At 46.5% G+C, this 22,240-nt stretch overlaps 1 protein-coding gene across 1 annotated transcript; it reads right to left on the bottom strand.

The window, feature by feature from the left end:
- Positions 1–1,070: 1,070 nt before the first annotated feature.
- Positions 1,071–21,586, bottom strand: LOC142575418 (large ribosomal subunit protein uL1-like). Its single transcript, XM_075684780.1, has 5 exons — positions 21,402–21,586; positions 20,979–21,134; positions 13,300–13,448; positions 12,403–12,575; positions 1,071–1,344 (listed from the first exon to the last, which is right to left on the bottom strand). The coding sequence occupies exons 1-5, from the start codon at positions 21,404–21,406 to the stop codon at positions 1,174–1,176; spliced, it is 654 nt and encodes a 217-aa protein (XP_075540895.1). The 5' UTR covers positions 21,407–21,586; the 3' UTR covers positions 1,071–1,173.
- Between the last annotated feature and the right edge of the window lie 654 nt (positions 21,587–22,240).

The following is a 22,240-nucleotide window of genomic DNA, read 5'->3' as shown; positions in this document are numbered from 1 at the left end:
AGCAGCGAGCGAATTGGCCGTGCTGCCACTCGCATCGAACGTGAACTAAGCCGCGAAAACAGTGTCCCTCTCGCAGATGGCTTTCAAGATACAGCGGCCCGAGCAAGCGCGCACTGTCGCACGGAGTAGAATGCGCACCCCCGGAGCTTTGCGTGCGACGGAAGGCGGCGCCCTTCCTCCCCGCTTTCCTCGCTTCCGTGCGAGAGATTAAGTTGCGATTGCTAGCTCACCTTCGCACGCTTTCACTCACACATACAGCATACGGCGTGCGGTGGCGATCTTATCGCCCTTGGACTTTATACACAAGTCCACGGCGACGACAAAAATGCGCCTAGAGTGTCCATATAGTTGCTATCGCAATACAAAATGGTGGCCCAAGACAAATGCCAACACCAGCCGAGAGCGATGCAAGTGCTATGAGCATGCGTTATGAACAAGGCATTTCGAATGAACAAGACATTTTCACGGCCCCAAACGACTGGGAAAATGCGGCGATACGCATGCCTCTCGGCCGCCACTGCGTATGACCACTCAGGATAACTTGCGCGGCTTGTTGCACGACAAGCTATAGCAGAAAGTCTCTGCAATAACGGCCCAGAGCACCGTCATGCAACGTCAAATTGACGTTTACGAAACAGACCTTCCTTTGAAGCTCCTCACGGGATATTCTTTCAGCCAATTAGCAAGCTGATATGGCGGCTATCTCGGACCACCACACATAAACGTGAAATTGCAGATGCATTGCTCGGGATTCTGCACGCTACCGATCACTTTCTTTTTTGAAGCGCTAACGTCGCAATATATAGCTGCCAAGTACCAGAAGGAAGTATTGGTGGATAAAATTGGTCACGTTTCGTCATCATGATGAAAACGCAAAATTGCATTTTGTGAAACTTCCGCTTCCCGGCACAAATGTTAAAACACGTGACCTCTCCACTACCAATAACAGCCAACATGGCGGATAGTGGCGGCCATGCAGGCACCGTATGTGTGCCGAGAATAGACTCCCTGAGGACCGACGACCGCCTAACTGTAATTGTGTGGAAATAAACTTGACATTTGCGACAAGATCTCGGCATCCACTTTATAGAGCTTGCAAAGCAGCCGAAAAACAATTCACGCAAGGTGCTGCGCATTTAATGAGCCACCTAACGCTGTACACCAAAACAGGGCTCAGTAGAGTCTCTGGGGCGGCCCCATGGTGGACTTTATGTGCAGGGAACGAATGTTCTGCCAGTTCTTCTTCAAAAGAGATACTAGGTAGTTGATGGCCAGGGTGAGGTTCAGCACCAGCTCGTCCGCACTCATCCGGACATGCCCGACGGCAACTGCAAGGCACAGTACCTAGCACGGAAAAAATGGTTGACGGTGAGAATATCATAACACGGGACACTGAAGGGAATAATGGGCATCAGAGCTGCACAAGGCGTAAACAATGAAACCATTGATGCCTAGTGGTAAATTCATAACATGCATTTCCAGAACACAAGCATCTCTATAATGAAATGTCCTATTAAGTTTAATGCTGAAACCATTGTGATCGGTTAATCACAAAACCCGTTGGAAAGAAATGTAGCTAATTGAACCACTTATTACTGCCTCACAAACATTCAGAACGGTTGTATCTTTCAAAAGCTTATAATAATGCAAAACTAAGCTTCATGGGCATTAACTTTATACAGGGGTGTGCGAATATTCGCAAATTTCGAATAGTGAAGCAAATATTGTCATTGGTTAGCTGCGCGACGACCGGCGTAGGAAGTGAGAGACAGGAAAGAGCGCACTCCCCAGTACTATTCCGGTCCCTTTGCTCACTTCCAACGTCGGTCGTCGTGCTGATAACCAAAAATACAAAATTACCAACATGACTGTTCTTCCACCCTCGCGAAATATTTTATTCGATTCGGTCCTCGAATCGAATAGGCAACATTTGTGTGAAAGTTTCCGAAACTTCTACACAAATGGGAGCCTTCGAGCATTTATTCACTTAACCGCTATGTTCGATCTCCTTCCTCGACAAGCCTTGTTATCCACCTTCATCTTTATCTGCTTCCGTTCCTGACCAGGGAATCATAGCCTTCCCGTCTGCTGTCCTCATCCCTCCGTGGATCATACGGAATAACATTTCGGGTGGAAGCTTCTGTCTTCCCTCTTGGTTCTTCGTAATAAACAGTTTCCAGGATCCCGTGTTGCCTGGTTGTTTTGGTAACATGTCACGGGCCGGAGAATGGAGTCCTTGAATCAAGGTCCCTTTTCACCAAAACCATGTCTCCAGGAGTTATATCCGGCATCTCAGCCCCGATGCCGTTCATCAAAGTTCCTTTTCATAGTATGGCGGTATCTCCGTCGTTACTCTGCAGACAGCGACTTTTCCCGGAGTGTAACCTTGTCTATAATCTAATTTCTTATCGGCTGCAAGCCACACAAATGTTCCAGAAGCGGAGAAATTAGGACTGCTTCCTAATCCAGCAGTGTAGGAACGATTGTGATGCAAAACAGCCGATTCTCACGAACACTTCCAAAAGGATGGACAGTTGGGCGAGCTGGTACGGTAACATTCTTCGTTTGTAGCGCGAAGGGGCACAGATGAAGACTATAAGACAGGACGAGTGCTACCAGCTGCCTTTGAAGTCAGTGAAGAGACAGGAATGTCTTCAGATCACGTATGACTGAAAGAATTGGCTTCTGGATGGTACGGGGTGAGAAAACTTAGTTGGACGCCGCGTTGCCTGGCCCAAGCACGAAGGTTGTCGCTACAAAAAGCGGGACCTTTGTCGGCGACCACGAATTACTTTCCTAAATATATCCCTTTCAAGAAGCGAAATGACGCAGACTTGCTTCCTTGCCGGGCTTAGTAGCCACAAATCGGGTGCATTTATCTATTCCTACTAGAAATTCTTGGGTCTTTTGTACTCCCCCCCCCCCCTCCCTTTTCTTCAAGTTCGGCGAAATCAAGGTGAACTACTTCGAATGGGGTGTCTGAGCAGGTTGGCATGACAATAAGGTTTCTACGAGGTCTGAATTTCGCCTAGCATATTTTTTTTTATTTAGAAATACTGCTATCTCATGAATTGGGACATTGCAGGAGTGGTACAGAAGATGATACATAAACAATATTAGGAAAGTTCATGATTACAAATGTGAGTGCAAAGATTTACAGAGAAAACAGTACAGTATCATAAAGAAATTACATGATTAGGCAATACACGTACAAATTCATCATCAACAGACACCTCACGCAACGTGGCATCTAAATCGTTCCATAATTCGACTGTGAAAGGAAAAAATGAAAATTTTAAGCTGTCTAAAAACGGCATAATTGGCACGATGTTAAGCGGGTTGGTACGGCGAATGACAAGTGCTGAAGAACTGGCGAAAGAAAAGGGGGCGTCAACATAAATATGCTTGTTGATAATCTTGTGAAGTAGGATAATGCGATCACATGTGCGTCTGTGTTGAAGTGTGTCAAGTGATAACGTGCGGGCGTGAACTGTGGGAGAGAAGTGACGGTCATAACGCTTATATATAAATGTTATTGCTTTTTTCTGCACATTTTCAAGTTTAATGATGTCTTTGGCGAAGTGTGGCGACCAGACCACCGGTGCATATTCAAGTACAGGTCTTACTAAAGATTTGTACGCCATCAGCTTGCAGTTTTTGGTTGCATCTTTTAACGTACGTTTTAAGAACCCGAGTTTCCCGAGTGCCTTGGAGCAAGTTAAATCTACATGCTTAGAGCAATTCAAGTTTGAACAAAACCTTACACTAATGGCACTCATGGCAAGTCTTGATGTACTTAGCCACACGGTTTTCATGTTATTCCAAATAAATCTGTCAGTTTTTAGTAGGTCCTCCAGAAACCGTCGTGCCCTCCCGGCTCAGGACTATGATACAGACGCAGTATTGTTGGAACGTGTCTCAGGTACGTACACAAGCCATTATTCACTTCTAAGTCTTGTGTTCCCTCCCATCGCTTGGCCAAGTTTCGCTTTCGGCACTCACTGCTTGGAATACATGATGTCCTGACAGCGCATCAGCATACCGATGATTTAATTACCCCAGGGCGATGTAGCACTTCGAAGGTGAATGGCTGGATCTCGCTGATCCATCAGGTCACCCTTCCTTTAGTCGGAGCTAGTGGAACGTGTATCAAGGCTTGATTGCCAGTGTACAGCTTGAAAGTGCGCCCTTCCAAGTATCTCAATATATCTCGGTGCCATAACTACTGCGAGGGCCTCTTCTGTAGTTGCGAAGTTCACCTGCGCTTTTGAAAGCGTGTAGGAGTAGTAGCCAATCACTTGTTGCCTTCCGCTGGGCTTCTGCATGTCTCGTCCATAAAGGACAACACCAGTTCCATAACGTTAAGCGTCAGTGTACAATTCGAAAGGCAAAGTCAGTCAATGTGAGTACGGAGTCTGATGAAATGGCCCTAACGAGTTCAGCATAGCAATGTTCGCATTCTTCGAAACTTTTTCTTGCGTTAAAACTGTCAGGCAACTTGTCTTTATAGCGTAGTCTTTAATGAACGCTCGAAAGTGTCCTGCGAGTCCTAAGGATACTCGGAGAGAGTGCAAGTCGTATGGTTTGACGAGTTGCGAGATGCGAGATGCGTTGCACGCTTTCCTCATTGGTGCTCTTCGTTCTTCCATCAAAAACGTTGCTGGGAAAAACAACCTTCTGGAAAACAACTAACTTGATATTAATTTTCAGTCTTACTTGACTGGGGGGGGGTGTTCTTCAAGCACTTCCGATAAGTGGATTACGTGTCATCCCTTGCTCTCGAGTACACGATTATATAATCAACGTAGACATTGTAGAACTTTCCTATACAGACTTTTAGAACCAGATTATCATTTCTTGGAACGATGCTCCAGAATTTTTCCACCCGAATGGTAGCCTGTTGTAATCGTATACGACAAACTGTGTGGCAAGTGCTGTGAACTTTGTTTCCTCTTTAAATAGTACCTGCCAGTATCCTTTACATGAGTCTATTCTTGAGAAACATTCCCAGCCACTCGTCTCAATGATTTCGTCTATGCGTGGTATTGGAAAAAGGAAGAGTTCAGTTTGCTTGTTCATTAATTGGTAGTCCGTGCATAAGCGGCGTGATCAGTCTTTTTTGGGTACGATGGTTATTGGTGAAGCAAATGGTTAAGTTGATGGTCTACTAATACCAGAATTGAGGACTCCTTGAAGCTCTTGTTTAAGCCAGAACTTTCTCTTCACTTAGACTATACGGCTTTTTCCTCACAACGGACACCTCGCAACTCTAATGGAACTTCTATAACCGTCGAAGGTAGCGGATATATGCCTACACATGTTAATTCTGGAAAGTTAGAACATCTTTAGAACATGACACAGTCCTTGCCTTTTCGGTGGCTGTGGCCTTTCTGCTTTGTTCATCTGTAGTGATCACGTCATTCCCCAATATATTAATCTTTAAAAGCTTCATGTCTGGCCTTCCATATGAGAAAAACTCAACCCTAGACAGTACCAAACATTTTGTCGTGATCTCGTGGTCTCTAAACTGGACCTTTACATCTGTCCATCGTTTCAACTTCTCCGAGGCTCCATCGTAACTATACACTCCAATTGACTTTCCAGTGGTAATGTTCGCCTCGTCTACACTTTTTCCACTATGAGGCTGATGCATCAGTGTCTAGGAGCGCTGTCATTTTCCAGTCATTTGCAAGCATTAGGACAAAAAAGAATGTCTTAACGAGAAATTTACTCTGATTTTGTTTGATTGCGTCATCGTCAATGCAATGTAAGTTCGTAAGTGGTTCCTCATATTCAGTCAATCTCCTTTGTGAAGTTATGGTCTCACAAGTATGCATATACACTGGGTTACTTCGCCCTTTTCTGAACCGATTTGTCTGTCCGCTGCCCTATTGTCGGGAATGCGGTTTCGACAGCAGGTGGTAGGTATGAGATGGCGACATATCTTAAGAAGGTCATCTACAGTTGAAAGTGACCTGATTTGGACTTGCTGCCAACATTCGATCGCTTCTCATTCCGAGCATCACAAGTTGCACCACTGATGACTCGGGAAGCATGGTAACCGCTATTTGCAACAACCAGCGTTATTAAAGAAATTCAAAAGACCAACTTTCTGGTTATAAGCGATCACCATGTCACGCAAGTCAAGTGGATTTCCTCTAAATGCACACAGACTTCTCACTCCATGCTTTCCACGGCTGCTTCTTGTGTTCCGAGATGCGAAGGTCAACCATTTTTTAACATTTCTGCCAAGGTACTTCCACATGCGTAACACGCGATCAGTGTCGATGCACCAGTTATTGCGTTCGCAAGCGTACTCATAGTCGATCTATGTAGTGGCGCTAGACGAAACACCGTCTAACGGCTCAGGTTCCACTGGTAATTAAACGCTTCCGTAGTTCAGCGGCAGAAAGCTCTTATAGCTGCTCTTTCGAATACGTTCTATTGATATGGCGGCGAGCTTGACGTATGGTGGTGGTAACAACTTTATTGAGATTCTGCTCAGTTATCTGGCAGGCCCGAGTCCTAGGATGGCCCCTCACGAGGAGCGAGCCTTTCGGCCCAGGCAACGAGGGCTTTCTGTCGTTTTTCATCCGGCGTTCTGAACAGCTCCTCCCACCTCTGTTGTGAGGGAGCTGGCAGGAGCGACCTGGGAGGGGGTAAACCCTCGCACCCCCAAAGAATGTGATGTTGGGTAGCCATTGTTTGATTTGTGCAATTTTGACATATTGGCTTCCATTGCCCGTTGGTAATTATGGCCAGCCAATGTGGGCTGGGGAACGACTTAGTTTGGATTCGACGCAGGATTGAGGCTTGCGCTCGCTTGAGGCTTGCGTTTGGAGGCGGGTAGATTCGCCTTTTTTTGCTTGTAGTAGTTTGTTATCTCGTGGTATGTCGTCGGTGCCTCATCCATGGGATCCGAGTCTGAGGGGCACACTTCCCGGTTGATTAGACCTCGGGCTACCCAGTGCGCCTCCTCATTCCCTTGATTCCCCGAATTGGCAGGAACCCATACGAGTTCTACAGTATTTTCATTTGTAAAGTCCCGTAGGACTCGCGCTGCACAGACGCCTATGCTGCCTCTCGAAAAGTTGACTATTGCCCTTTTTCAGTCGCTTATGATAGTTTGCACGGAGGGATTTATGATGGCCAAAGCAATGGCAGTCTCTTCCGCTTCCACGGTGGACACTGTTTTTATGGTCGCGGCGTTGAGGATACTTCCCTCTCCTGTCACGACGCTCACTACCTAAGTTTGGTGATTTTGCTTTGCTGCATCGACATACGCGGTGTGCTGGTTGCTTTTGTACCTTTCTTGAAGGGCCTTGGCTCTGGCAGACCGCCTCTTGTGTCTCTCAGGGAGCATGTTCTTGGGTAACGGTTTTATAACCAAACGGCGTTTGACCGCACCGAGTAATGTTGTTCTTCCTGCTGAATTCATAACGGGATTCAGCCCAGTTTACTTAGAATGACCCTGCCAGTTGCGGTGCTGGAGAGTCGTTCACGTTGGGCTGTTTTATGGGCCTCCACGAGTTCGTCTAGGGTATTGTATATACCTAGCTCAAGTAATCGTTCGGTGTTCGCGTACCTCGGGAGACCAAGGGCAGCTTTATAAGCTGTGCGAATGACGCTGTTAAATGCGTAGGTGATAGTAAGGGAAGGAATACACAATTCGACTGATGAGGAAAGCCTGCGTCATATGGCAGATATCAGCCTCCTTCATACCGCGGTGCCGTGTGGCTACTCGTCTGATTAGGCCACATATTTGGCGGGCTGTCGTCTGTAATCGGGCAATCGCCTCAGAATTATGTGTTATGTTGAATTAGCATGCCCAGAACTCTTATAGTCAGTACGGGCGGAACTGGGCAGTCTTCCATACTGACTCGTATAGGTGAGGTGGCGTCCCTTTCGGTGGCGTCCCTTTCGGTGGCGTGATTGGTTGATTTATGTCGGATGACGAGAAGTTCCGATTTTTTCGGCGAGCACGCTAGACCATTCCGTCGCACAAAATTTTGTACGGTATCCGCGGCCGCTTGTAATGCTTCCGTGATTTCTCCATCGGAACCGCTATTGGTCCAGATGGTGATACCATCGGCATAAATTGAGTGTTTGATATGTGGGATCCTTTCCAGTAATGGAGGCAGGTTTCGCATAGTCACATTAAAAAGGAAGGGGAGAGGACCGCACCCTGAGGGGTGCCCCTTGTACCTAATCGAAATTGTCCGCTTTTAATGTCCCCAAAATGTATTTCTGCAATGCGATCCTTGAAAAAGCTTGTAATATAGCTATAAGTGTGCTTCCCGACATTAATTTGGGCTAGATTTGCGAGTATTGAAGCATGTGACACATTGTCAAACGCTTTACTCACGTCCAGCCCTAGAATTGTACGGGTGGCTTTTATAGGGCACGGGTGTAGGATATCTTGCTGAATTTGCCACATAATGTCTTGAGTTGACAGATTTGATCTGAAGCCTATTAACGTATGGGGCAGCAGCCCATTGCTTTCAATAGACTCGTTTAGCCTGTTAAAAATTACGTGTTCCATAACCTTCCCCAGACAAGAGGTTAAGGAGATAGGGCGGAGATTCTCTAGCTCCAGCTTCTTGCCTGGTTTGGGTATGAAAATTACGTTTGCATGTTTCCAGCTGGTGGGTATAGTTCCCTCTTTCCAGTGGGTGTTGAAAAGATTGGAGATTTCGGTAACCGACTGATCGTCTAGGTTCCGTAGCATTTTATTAGTGATGCGGTCCTCGCCAGCCGCCGCTGTAGTGTTGAGGTTGTTTAGGACAGCGCGTACTTCAGATTCCATAATTTCGCTGTCTAATTCCCTGTTTTCTTTTCCGGTATAAGCAACGGGTAGAGGAATATTGGTGCTTGTATTAAAGTAGCGGTTTTTAAGAGCTTTTTAAGAGTAAGGCACGCTTACGGTTGCGTTGCAGTTAGCAGGAAGACCGCGACTTGGCCAGAGGACGAGTTCACGCAGTTCCACGTTGATTTTTGCAACCCCTTTAGCGATGACGTCGAGCAGAACCGGAGTGGCCATCTTGTCTTGTCTTGAGCACAAGACAAGTCCTCCCCATCCGGCTTGTAGCCTGGCTCGCCTTCTCGCTGTGTCCCGTAGAACGTCACCCATATGTCCAAGTCCGTAGCCGACAGCGCCAAAATGTAGAAATCCCCGAAAGCTGGGAGCCTTTGAGCATTTAAAATAACTTAATCGCCATATTAGGTCTCTCTTCTATCATCCTCTTCGTCCCATTTTCCTTGACAGCCTTGTTATCTGACTTCATCTGCTGCCATTCCTGACCAGGGAATCATAATTTGAACATATGAATATCTGTCCAATACTTTTCGAATACTTTGCGTCGTCGACTATACACGATCAAACTTGAAATTGAAGTAGAAAATGTGATATGTTTTCATCTCATCCACAGTAGACATACCGTACTAGAGCACACTACGTCGTTCAGTCAGCCACAATTTTTCGTCTAAACACAGTCACCCGCAATAAAATGTTACATAGCATACGGCAGTCGGTATTTGGTACTATTTATACATGCAGACCCCGTGTCCTCAGCGGATTAAATCAGAATACGTTTCATTGCACCATATTTTATACGAAAGTGGCACTATCTGCCGCGACAATCTACAGAAAGTTTTTTTTTTTACTATGTCGTCGCCCGCAGACGACATGCATGTCTGGTCGAGACGGAATACTCAGATATTAATTGGTCCTCAAGATTACCTTTCTAAAATGCTAATACATGACCGCGTATTCTCCTAAGAACCCCGAGCTTGCGAACAATCTGTTTAGTTGCTCTAAATGATCCCTTCATCCTTTTAATAAAACCTGCTTTATAATATGGAGTGTAATGACAAATTTTTTATTGTGAGTACCAAGTATTTAAATTGTTTCGTGTTAATGGTGAGAAGGATGTACATTATTCACAAACTATACAAACAATAGTCAAACGGGTTTATAACGAAGTGCTCGGGACCTCCAAAATCCTTCGTTATACGGGTGACTTCGTTGTAAAGATTGCGAAACGTGCCACTCTGAATAGAGTAGACTAATTAGGCACGTTCAATCAAACATTTAACGCGAATTCATAGATACTTGGTGAATTAAGTCGCCATTTTTTTGCCCACTTCGTCTGACAGTATGTGCGAATGTAGCCAAGGTTATTGCACCGAGTTTCAGAATATGCTCCGCGATGAAATGCAGGAGCCACCCAAAGTAAAGCTGAGATAGTCGAACTCTGATATCGCCTGCCTTGCCGTCAGAATTGATTCGTTTATAGGATCATCACTGTTGCCTACGGTGACATTCGCGTCCTTTCCGCCCTAGATGCCTTTAATGACATCGTCTGTCGTCAGTTAAGGTTACACATGTCATCATCAACTACGACGTATTCGTCAGTCGTCGCAACCACTGATGCGTTAGAACATGCATTGTAGCAATGGATCGATTCCTGGAGCAGTGCATCAGGTCTATACTAGGGGAGTGACATATCCATAGAGCCAATGGGGCCGATTTTTCTGTTACGAGCACCTTCTGGCTGCAGAGGCAAACGCTATAAAAGCCTCTGGAGTAGTATCTTTATCGAACTTCTGGTTGCATCGCTTACTTTTATTTTAATTATTAATTTATTTTTTTATTATTGCCGGTATGTAGAAATTAATGTTTTATTTTCAGGTGTTACAACAACTTGGTAAACTCTGGACATAGCGAAAAACGTAATGAGCCACGTCCCGTATTGAGGCGGCATAAAGCTGGGTCGAAGTGCACTGCGCAAGTTTTGGCAACGATCCGGTGCAGAAGCATTCCTCGATGCGGAATTGGATCGATGAGGCGAATCGTTGGCTTCGTAGCTCACACCGTTTCTGCTGTCTGTTTTGCCGCATTTCGACATCGGAGCAGCGTCGCCGGCGCAACTATAGTCGGCGCTGCCACTCACGACCCAGAGCAAACGCCGCTTAGTTTACGTTACACGTCAGTGAGCAAAACTAAAGTGTCCAAGTATTTGCGCGTTGCATAAAAGAGAATACGGCAAATAGGCTTAAAGCTCGCCTCTGGACAGAGGAGGTGCGGCTGTAGTTCGATCGTGCTGCCGTTTACGGTGTGGCCGCGAAATTCGACTTTTGTCATCGAACGAACTATATTTTTGACATCTACACGTTCGTCGAGCGCATCGCTGGCTTTGCCGTAAACGCTAGAGCAGAGCACACCTCGGTGACGTCTGCGGAAGGCAGTGGCGACACAAATAGGCGGCGTTCGCTGTAAATCAACAAATTGTCGTCGCAGATCCCAAAATTCCTTCGTTGTACAGGTAAATTTGTTGTAGAAGCTTCGCTGAAGAGGCGCTCAAGATACGTTTAAAAGGTAGGAATTCGGCCGGGACATAAGCCTTCGTTGTCATGTCGCTGTAGAGGCGTTCGATTGTAATTCAATATTCGATTCCATTCTGACACTGTTAAATTCGTATTCAGTCTCAAAATTGCTATTCGCACACTCCTACTAGCCACAATATGAATCAAGGAATGCAGACTTTAATCCTTGGCGTTCTACTGTTTGCACAACATTCGAATTATGCTGAATGAACTGTGGGAATGTCAAGGCAGCTCATTCGGTAGCACAAACTTGCGCACTGACAATACGACTGGCAGAGCAAGGCACACTTTGCATTACAGAACTGGTCACCGAACTACACCGGCTATGAGGAAGCAGCACTGCTCACAAACCTGCAGAAACGAGGTGCCACTATTACAACCGCAACAAGAGCCCTATTCAGGCGCGTCGTCCTATGTACACATTAATTCCTGATAACCACCTCACCGTACTGGAAAATACATTTGGTTCACTGGTTTCTTGGTCCACTGCAAGCAACCAAGAAAATGAATGCTGCCTTTCATCTAATCTCTTCCCCCCCCCCCCCTTTCGCATCTTCACTTTTCCACACTGAATAAATATTTGAGCGACATATTTCACACTCATTTACACCAGGATGCTCCCTATCAAAGCTCACTAAAACTGCTGTCATAGACTGCTATAACACAATAAAAAGGCCTAGCCATATGTTACAGAACAATGCATCAAGTATGTTACACCAACAAAAATATAGGCAGCGAACCGGGCTACCACAACTAACAGCAGTTATCCAGAGTGACTGCTTGAAATCCGATATAATCTGTCTACTAGAGTATAACCACGTATATAATCGATATAATCTGTCAATATCCAGAGTTTTGTACAATATGCCCTACCATCACCTTCCTGAATATTATACGAAATAAAAACAATTGTTTCTTCGCGCTTTCCTGTATGCTGCAAGGCAAACAAATTTTATGATAGAAACTCAGCTTAAAAAGCTAATCCTGTCAAATCGGAACAAGGACTACACGGCATACCTTCTTCATCTGGAACCTGATTGTGGCTTTCACATCGTCAAGCTTGGCCATCATGGATTCATTGTGGGTAAGCAGCGTGGGGAACTTGCCCGCCTTGTTCAGACCAGGACCCAGCAGACGCGGAATCTGCTTGATCAGCGATTCAGAGGCCATGAACGCATGGTACTTCTTGGCTGAAGTGGTGAGAATGGAAAGAAATCAGTAAGGAGGACCCGACCTAAAGGCAGCCCAATAGGAAGGCTTAGGTGATGCCCACAGAAAAAGAGCAAACAGCTTTTAAACCAAAGGTAAACACAACAGCTTGATTTTTTTTTCATGCTACCGCTGAACACGAGTTAACTTTCAAATAGTGTACCTAGCCCAGGCATATGTTAGCTGCTGGCTTCCAGTTCCAGCTACCAGTTCAGGCTACATTGTGTCAATCACGAGAGAGACAGAGAGAGAGAGAGAGAGAGAGAGAGAGAGAGAGAGAGAGAGAGAGAGAGAGAGATTATTGAATTAAAGAAAAAACAGCAAGGTCCTTCAAGGGCCCCGGGCGTGGGCGAAGCACTCAGTCCAGGACCCCAATAGTCCTGGGCGCCCGGCCCGTGTTCCTGACCAGATCGAGCTGGTCACCGGAGTCTACGCTTGACAGCGTCGCAACACCCAACGTTTGTGTGGTGGGGTGTGCATTTTGTGGGTTTGCGCTAACTTCAGGTGACAAATGCAGTTTTCATCAAATCACTCTGGTAGCAGCTGAACTAGCCATCCCACATATTTGCTTAGTGCATGCTATCAACAGTGTTCACATTTGACTTTAAAGAGCACCACATCATGTGTCAAATTTCAACACATAAGGTCACAGATAAATTAATGCTAGCGTACCAAGCGCCCCGGAAAGCACAAGCAAGCACGCACCAAGTTTCTTCACTTGCTTCTTGTTTTTGTTGAGCTTCTTCAGTTGCTCAACGTCCATACAGTCGAGATTGTTGACTCTGGCCTGATCGCAGTGTTGTTGATCACCCAAAATGCACACACGGAACTTCGGCCTAGGGATGTACCTCAGCCTGTGAGGTAAAAGGAACACCTTTAGCATCGCAATTGCCAAAATCAATCACAACGAAAATGTCACACTGCACAGAAATGCACGTGCAATCAGTGTAATTCATTGCCCAATCCTGGAGCCACCGCAGCAGCCATATACACAACTCCAGCAGCCCTTTAGTTTATAACGACCGAAGCATATTTTGAAGCTAAGTCGCAGCACAGCACTCCGAAAAGATTTCTTAATCACATAAAAGCGACAGCCACAACACTTTGAACGAAGCAAAAGACGCAGAAAACGTCAAATTCTTGCTTACTAGTCCACTCCGGACGTAGCGCTAGCGAGTAGTGCGGGAGCCATACCTTATATCCATTTCATTTTCCGCACCCTTCGTCACAGACTTGGACGTCGTTATTGGCGACATCGTACGAGGGTTCAAAAGAACGAAAAATGGATCGTTACAAAATATGGCCTTAGGACGCCCGTCTACTGCGACTTCTCCGAAGAAACTGATGTATGTTGTAAGCGCAACAGTCACATATACAACGGCCGGCTTCTAGGAGCCACCAGGTGGCCATTATTCGTGCCGGCGCAGCGCAATAGCTTCGCAGTTTTAAGACTGAATTCAAGTCAACCTGGCTTCCCTTAACAGAAAACTGAGCTACCTGTTGCGTTACAAGCCTTTCGCGTTTCGGGAATCGCAACCAGCGAAATTTCCCGCTACGTTCAACGAGTACGCATTGGCAATGAATTCATAAATCGGAGCGTTCTACCACTGTGTAAACAGCTAGGCTAGTTTCGGTATTTTTATTTAGAAATGACTGCAGGCCAAGGAATGGCCCAAGCAGGAGTGGGGGTGTTACAGAAAAAATGCGCACAACCAAATACATAATACAGGCTTGGCAAAATAACAAACAGGTATGCAATATAGTAAGGTATGTAAAATAGTAAAGTACAAGATCAAAATCACAGTTCACAATAATTATCAATGAATTTTAGTATGCTTCCGGAAAAAAATTTGATGCGGCAGGTTGTTACAACCTGTTATCGTGTGAGAAAAAATAAGAGTATTTAAAATTGTTAGTACGGCCAAAGATAGGGGTGAAGTTGTGTGAATGGTTTCGCATTGTGGGACGTGAATATAACGGAGCAAGGATGTCTGTTAGGTCTAGAATACATCTTTTGCTAGATTTTGCTAGATTAGTGCGCAGATCCCAAACCTTAGATGCATATTCCAAGCTAGACCGCATTATTGTATTATATGCGAGGAGTTTTGTGTTAGGGGGAGCGCTTTTAAGTTGTGCCTCAGCAAGCCTAATTTCCTGCGTGCGGAAGAACAAATTTTTTCAATGTGGGAGGACCAAGTGAGTTGGCTAGTGACGCCAAGATTTTTATAACTGTCTGTTAGTAAAATAGGGGTTTCTTGGATACTGTATTGGTAAATAAATGGTTGTTTCTTATTAGTGATACGCATAAATACAGTTTTATCAGGGTTTAATTTCATGTCCCAGCAGTCACACCAGGTAGTGATTTCATCGACAGAGTGGTCCAGTATTATTTGGTCATTTACAGAATCAATAGAACGGAATAGAAGACAATCAGCAAACAAACGCATTTCGACATCTTTTTTAGCCTATGTGATATCATTAATATAAATTAAAAACAATAGCGGTCCTAGGACTGGGACGCATTTGGCTGATCGGTATCGCTATGTTTCTGTTAGGCAACGGAAAATGAAATACTTTTTGCATATATACTTAGCTCTAACAATGAACCCTACGAATGATTAAAGTAAAACTACAGAATTATATGTAGACAAAAAAGTGACTGCTCACATTTTACTTTTTTGGCGTACTTTTTGTATTTGGTCGCTTCATTCGTTGCGCTAACGGGCGGCACTATCTCGGTTTCGCTACAAGTTAAATTATGGTATTTTACGTGCCAAAACTACAATTATGAGCCACGCCGTAGTGGGGGACTCCACGGGGACTCCGTATTAATTATGGCCGCCTGATGTTCTTTAACGCACACCCAATGCACGGGCCTTTTTGCATCTCACCCCATCGAAATGCAACCTCCGCGGTCGGGATTTGATCTCGCTCCCTCGGGCTTAGCAGCGCAACGCCAAAGCCGTGGTTATAGTTTCGGCTGTCATTCAGTTCGCCTGCTCCTGGCACATACTGCACGCGTCCTATCGGCGTCAAATGAAACGCGAACAGCGGAGAGCATAACTGAAGGTTTACAGTGCGCGCCGTCCACTCATTACAGCCACGCACATCCAGTTTGACCGCACTGCGCGATGGTGCTCCCCCTTTTCGTTTGTGTCCTGGCCCTAGAAGCTAGAAATAAAAAAAAACATCAAAGAAAGCAGAAGCTAAAGCATCTCAGTATATGGCGAGTATTATGGCTCAGTGCGGCGAAACTGCAAGCATTATGTGCGTCAAATGAAACACGAACAGCGGTGCTGGTGGTACAGTCTGCACAGTAATCATTAGTGCGCCGTCATGTTTTCTCGCTTTCAAGTAACAGAAGAGCCAAAAATATTGCAGTATAGCGGGAACACCATCGCGAAGTGCGGCCAAACCGGAAGTGCACGCCTGTCAATGGTCATGACTGGACGGCGTGCACTGTGTACACCTTCAGTTGGGGTCTCCGCTGTTCGCGTTTCATTTGACGCCGATAGCACACGTGTTTGACGCCAACTGTGCGTTGCAACATTGTTTCTGTACGAGCCAGTGCTTCCAGCAAATCAAGGAAAACGGAAGAAAGGCCGCAGGGCGTTCTGCGCGGCTCTATATCTTGGGCCAACACAGGGACGAACAGCAGGGCTTCTTTTTTCCGCTTCTATGAAAATGAAAGTCAAGCACGATTTTCAGGCAGTAGTTCTGTAGCGAATAGCCGCTCACCTTATTGAAACGGCTGTAAGACGACAGGAAGGTTTGTCTTCCGTACGCGGTAGATTTGTGCGTGTGTAAAGGCACTGAAGCTACCTATCGGCATCAGCTCCTGAGTCGAGTGCAGTGATAGCTAAACCACTGACGGAAATTGCGCTTCGTTTTATCTCGTCGACTGCTGTTTGTTTTCCTGAAAAAACAAATACTTCGTTTTATTAACCTTTGCTGAAGATAATTGAATGCGTGCGGCACGGACGAGATGGCTGAGTTAGAGAACGCTGTGCTTGCCTGTTGTTGGTTACATATTGCAAGCCGCCTGCAGCTTCGCGAGGTGCGGAAACCAATCGGAGGAGCAATGTGCAGGCGCAAAAAAGCCCCGCAAGCGCTGTTTTAAGCACCGCAGGGCGCATTTTACGTTACTGAGCGAAACTTTCCGTGTCGCAAAGAAAAGCAGCCTGCTCATCTGTTCTTTATCAGATATTCATCTGCGATGTTTAATGTTCGCGGTTAACTGAGAACTAAGCAATCGAGCAGGTTTTGCCAAGAACGAGCGACTTCACGACAATTCGCGCTGACGCGCGTTCCGTACGAAAGTGCTTACGTCGGCGCTTAGCGAGCCGCGCGCCCCGGCGCGTTCCCGCAAAGATTTGTTCCCTTGTGAAACGATTTCTTCTAGAGCAGGGCATGCTCGTAGGCAGCTGACCAGTGGCTTACAAGTTTTGGAAGCTAGTGTTCCCGTAACAGGCATTCGGCAGAACAAGATCTGGGGCGTAAATAAAAGGTTGAACGAACTCATCCGTCAGTGCCTTAATTACAACCTGAATTAAGAAATTAATGGATCACGATAATTTCGCTGTCAGAAACTGGCCAGTATTTTCATGCAGCCGTTGAGAAAGCATTACCAAACCTGTTACTTCAATATAGGAGCAGTTAAAGTTAGAACTTGGCTTGTTAGATTTTTGGGTTATATTTTTAGCGCAAATATACCACAATAAACGTGCTGAAATTTGCTCCAGAAATTGTGTTGTGTGTAAGTATGTAACTTATTACCTATTTTTTTTTTTCCAGCCGGCAGCCCCCAGCGCGAGCTCCACCTACCCTGAATCTGTCTCGCCTGTGTCTGGGTATGCGCAATGTGCTGTCTTCAGCCTTTCAACCGGTCTTGCTTACTGATGTTTTGCACAAGTTATCAAAAATAATTTGCTACCAACAATTTGCTTTCGTAGGATTGTCACATGCAAATAGAAAGAAAATGACTTTTTGCTATTCAGAAAAATTGTGCGAAGCCTTGTTATGTACTGATGCGCATATAGAATGTAGCTTGAGCTGTAGATACGAGATACTCAGCTCTGTAATATCATTTTGTGTCTTGCATCTCATGCTCTGCAAAATTTGCTAATAAAAATGCGAAATAAAGCACCATAGGGTAAACTTTTAAGAAGTACGGTTGGCACTGCTGGCACATAGTACGTGAACAACCAGACACAAAAAAATTGTCATCTCAAGAAGAACGAAGCTGTCGGAACAAAACAGACTGCAAAAGCAAACAACCCGCGCTCGTCTTCTCTTGTGTCTGACGAGAACTCATAGAAGACTAGCGGGATGGCGTCTCCCACTCGCGCACCAACAGAACCGTTGCCATGACAGCGCGCTTGATTTTATTTAGTTTAACGCACGAGCGTAACTGGTCAGCCCTTCGAATCAGCAGTGTTAGTCCGAGGCCGTGAACCCTTTTATACGGCACTAAAGTTGTTCTACCACCAAAGTTGCTTATGGTTTGTCTTACATTCTTTACAATGTTATTACTCGGACCTTCGGGAATGACAGCCCACAAATAAATGACATGAAACAAAACAACGACAGCGCATGCCTTTTATGTTAAATCTTCTCAAACTGAAATATTAAAAAGTGCGAAACAATAACAGAAGAAGCGGCCCACGCAAGAAGCCGCGTTTCTACCAGAAATCTTGCCTTCGTGCTCTTTGCATGTGTAGCGATGGCGCGTTCCTTGTGGCAAACCAGGCGTATAGCACCGTGGAGATCAGTTGTAGCGACCGCGCCCTTTTCGTTTGTGCCTCGACGCCGTGGTGCTCGCTGTGCATGTTCCTAGCGTCCATACGCTTGCGCGTAACCCGCGTACAAGAAGTGAAACGTCACTAACTTTTTTTTCTTAGAAGCATGGCCTACCTTCCACCAGGGTATAAATTGGTGCTTGTGAAGCAATTCCAGTTTACCTGGGGGGTATACCAGCTGACATAGCCGTGGTTCTATAGCACAGCGTTCCCTGGCTAGAGTACTACATAGGGGGAGTGACTCCAGCGCGGGCTCCCCGCTGAGGCTTTTGTTGAAAAGTTGGTCGCGCCACCGTCGATTTCACCTGAATAAGCGGCCCTGCGATCCGGCGGCGCACTTGTCACGTAGGAAACCCTACCGCAGCTGCATGGAGCTTTGACAGGAATTTCATTCTGCTGCATCTTGCTTTAATACTCGGTGGCGCCTGAACAGTGATTATATTCACCACCCAATAAAATGGAGGAAGACCGATGAAAACGATGCAAATGACGCAACAACGACGGTGCGTCAAACAGACGACAGCTCCTCAGCCCGTGAGCTCCCCTCAGCCAATGGGCGCTGCCGAAAAGCCAGAGCCAGAGGCGATGGTAGCACCGCCGCAATTTCAGCGTTTTCGAATCGCTCTCGGCGCTTGCCAAGGTGTTCGCTGGACCCGCTCCCCATTCTAGTACACTACCACAGCCCATCACGAATAGGTGCGCATGCGCTGTAGGTGGTCAGGTGTGCCAATTCCAATTTATCTCTTCAACTCCAAAGTCTTTGAAACATTTACATTAAAGTTTGCAGAGAAACCGCCCCGTCTTATTGGTCACGCTACAATGAAATTTTGGTCTAAGGGCATGGTTTGCTCTGGAGAAGCGTACCGCGCCGTCCACTGCGTAGAGCACGCGAGCATCCCACTTCGTCCTACGGGACCACGCCATGCGACGGTTGCTGGATCTGAGGCAGTGCGCCGAGGACCATGCGCGGCCTAATAGAAGATATGCGAGCAATGCTATTAAAGGGACACTAAAGGCAAATATGAAGTCGACGTGGACTGTTTAAATACCGTTCCTGAAACCTCGCAACGCTTGTTTGTAGCAAGAAAAAGCCTTAATTTACGAGAAAACTGCAAGTGAAGGGACCGAATACCTATTTGGAATTCAAATCTCCTGCCACCGAACCGGGGGAGTGGTGACGCTGCATACGCCATCGCCACCCTTTGTTGCCGTCGGTGAGTAAGACGGCGCCCGACAGACGGCGGTACCGAGCATAGACAGAGCGGCAGATTCGCCGCTGCAGCTGCTTTTTGGTCAAGTGGCGTAGACCGTTCGGGCATCGCGCGTCAACACATGGAAGTGGAATTCTTCGCTACTTGCACTTTGTGCGGGTTTCGTGAGCCAGAAAAACCAGCGCAGCACCACACGATAACTACTGAAACGCGAAAGCATGGGCGGCCCGGAGTCGAGCGAAAACGAAACCTTCCGACCGACCACATCGTTGTCAGGGTTATTTCAATGAGTTCGTTTTTGTAAAAGTAAAATAGAACTGGATGAGTAGCATTTCATTTCATCTTATAATACAATGCAAAGATGTTTGGTGCAACGAGTGGTTGAGTACTAGTGACAATTTAACTGAGGAGTGCATTCGTCATCGCGCAAGTACTTGAATGCCCGGGGGAGTCTAATCATGTCCGGCATTTCGCTCGAATTCTCGATTATTAAGGCTCTGTTCGCGATAATATTGATACCTTAGAGATTCTCAACATTAACCTATCACTTTAGCTTGACTTAATATTTGCCTTTAGTGTCCCTTTATTCACCGATGATGTTGGTACGCGCCTTTGCGATTCGTCACGTCACTTGATATTTAAAAAAAAACAGCATTTGTCTTTACCGATTCAACATAATGTCATGAGCCAATAAGGCGACTATATATAACGCATGTAGGAGCTAGAATAACTAAATACCTCAGAACAGTGGTTGTCTGAACCCGTAGGTTTCACATAGCAAGAATAGTTTCCAACAGAAAGCCCTGGCAAAGGACAGAAGGAACGACGACTCACGCTGGAGCCAGCGTGTGTCATCATCCCTCCTGTCCTTGTCAGCGATTTCTGCTGGAAACCTTTCCCCGTGCGATGAATACCCGACACCTTTACCGTATGCCCACTTTAGGCATGGCTCCTTGACAGACAGGGGTAGAGGAACGGTATATCGAACAGTGAGCGCACACCACTTGCCGCAAAAGGATCGTTCGCTCGTTATCAGCCCATGCGCGCCATTCAATGGCATCGCGGCGCAGCGAGACCACGAGCGCGACGAAGCCGAGCGCATGTTCGGTTAAACGAAGGCGCTTATCAACCTCGCCACTCACGAAATGCCGTTCTGCACGTCTACTAGGCTTCGCATGCTTTTCTGGGCGGACATCCTCAGAGCGAGCAGCCGCTGCCAGGCGTGGCCTCGTACAGTGCACGTGAAACGGGCCACTCACACGGACTACACAGCAGTGCACGGCACTGTACGACGCGGCCAAACGCTGCCCGTTTCAGGTCAGCTTTGCGCGATGCTTGGGGCGGACAAAGACGGCGTGCTCGCGCCGAGGCTTACTTGACGGTTCCAGAGAAACGCTTGTCCTTCTGTGGATCGTAGTTCTTGAGCGAGATCTGCAGCTCCACCGACTCGACGAATTTGCGGCGGTTCCGCACCGACTCTCGCAAGACCGCGTTGACGCAGTCGTACAGCATGTCACGGGTCACTTTGGAGCTGTAGAATGAACAATATATTACGTCAATGAGTGTCACAGCGACTATTTAATAAAGTGCGGGCGGGGCGCGATTGCAGGCTCGTGTTCATACAAGGAATGCGCGGGCACTACTCATAGGTATGAGCTTTACAAACACACAATAATAAAACGACCGTAGTTACTAAAATACAATCATGTGCTGTACTGTTATGCATCTAACTATCGATCGTTACACAACTCAGAGCACTGTATATTAATGCACCGAAAGATTGCAAAGGATTACATACCTCATCTTTGAGATTCGACGTTTACGCGAACACCGCAGACGACCAAAAGAACTTGCGGAAGTGGAAGCACTCGTAAGGCTTTCAACACAGCTGGATCGGCTAGATTACGGTAGAACAGACGGATGTATGAACGGCGCCGTCTGTCTGCAGAACGAGCTGACTACAACTCTGTTCGGGCTTCATCCCTTTGCCGGCAGGAGCGCTGCAGTGTCGGGGGGGGGGGGAGCACGGATTGTACGTGATAATTGTTGGCGATTGACACGCGGCGCTACCATTCCAGAGCATGCGCAGATGAGTTTTGTGTCTTCCTTGTTTTTTCGCCTCAGTGCTCCTTCAGTTGATATTCGACGTTCGTGTTGTCCACTTCTCTTGTGTCCGTGTCTGCACGCCTTACCTTTTTCTGCATTATGAATCCTTACCAACTAGCTCAGCTTTCTGTCGTTCTTAGTTTAGTGAGTTGCCGTGTCGTGTAGCCGTGTTTAGCCTGCCGTGTCGGCAGGCTGCAGGCGTCCGGTGACCATGGCGACCAGGCAGGGGCGAGACGATTTATAGTGCGAAACTTGCACTGCTTATTCAATGGTTGGTGAAAGATATAAAGGAAGAGAATAATAATAAAAATACATTGCGGGGCCGCTTAAATAGGCCTGCTAAAACCGGAGGCGGGATTTTGCTCACGTCAACGTCACGTGACGTGTACTGAGTCCGATCGGTGATGGGCGGCTGCTCCCTCTCTCCTCGGCGACGTTTCACGTGCTTGCCTCCGCTGGCGGCAACCCGTAGTCCTGTATATATTTGTTCATACATAAATAAACAAATATATATATATCGTTAATTAATTA

The sequence above is a fragment of the Dermacentor variabilis genome, chromosome 1 (genome assembly GCF_050947875.1).
Source record: "Dermacentor variabilis isolate Ectoservices chromosome 1, ASM5094787v1, whole genome shotgun sequence".
NCBI lineage: Eukaryota > Metazoa > Arthropoda > Arachnida > Ixodida > Ixodidae > Dermacentor > Dermacentor variabilis.
Note: the sequence above shows the minus strand (reverse complement) of the source record. Positions and strands in the feature narration are given on the sequence as shown.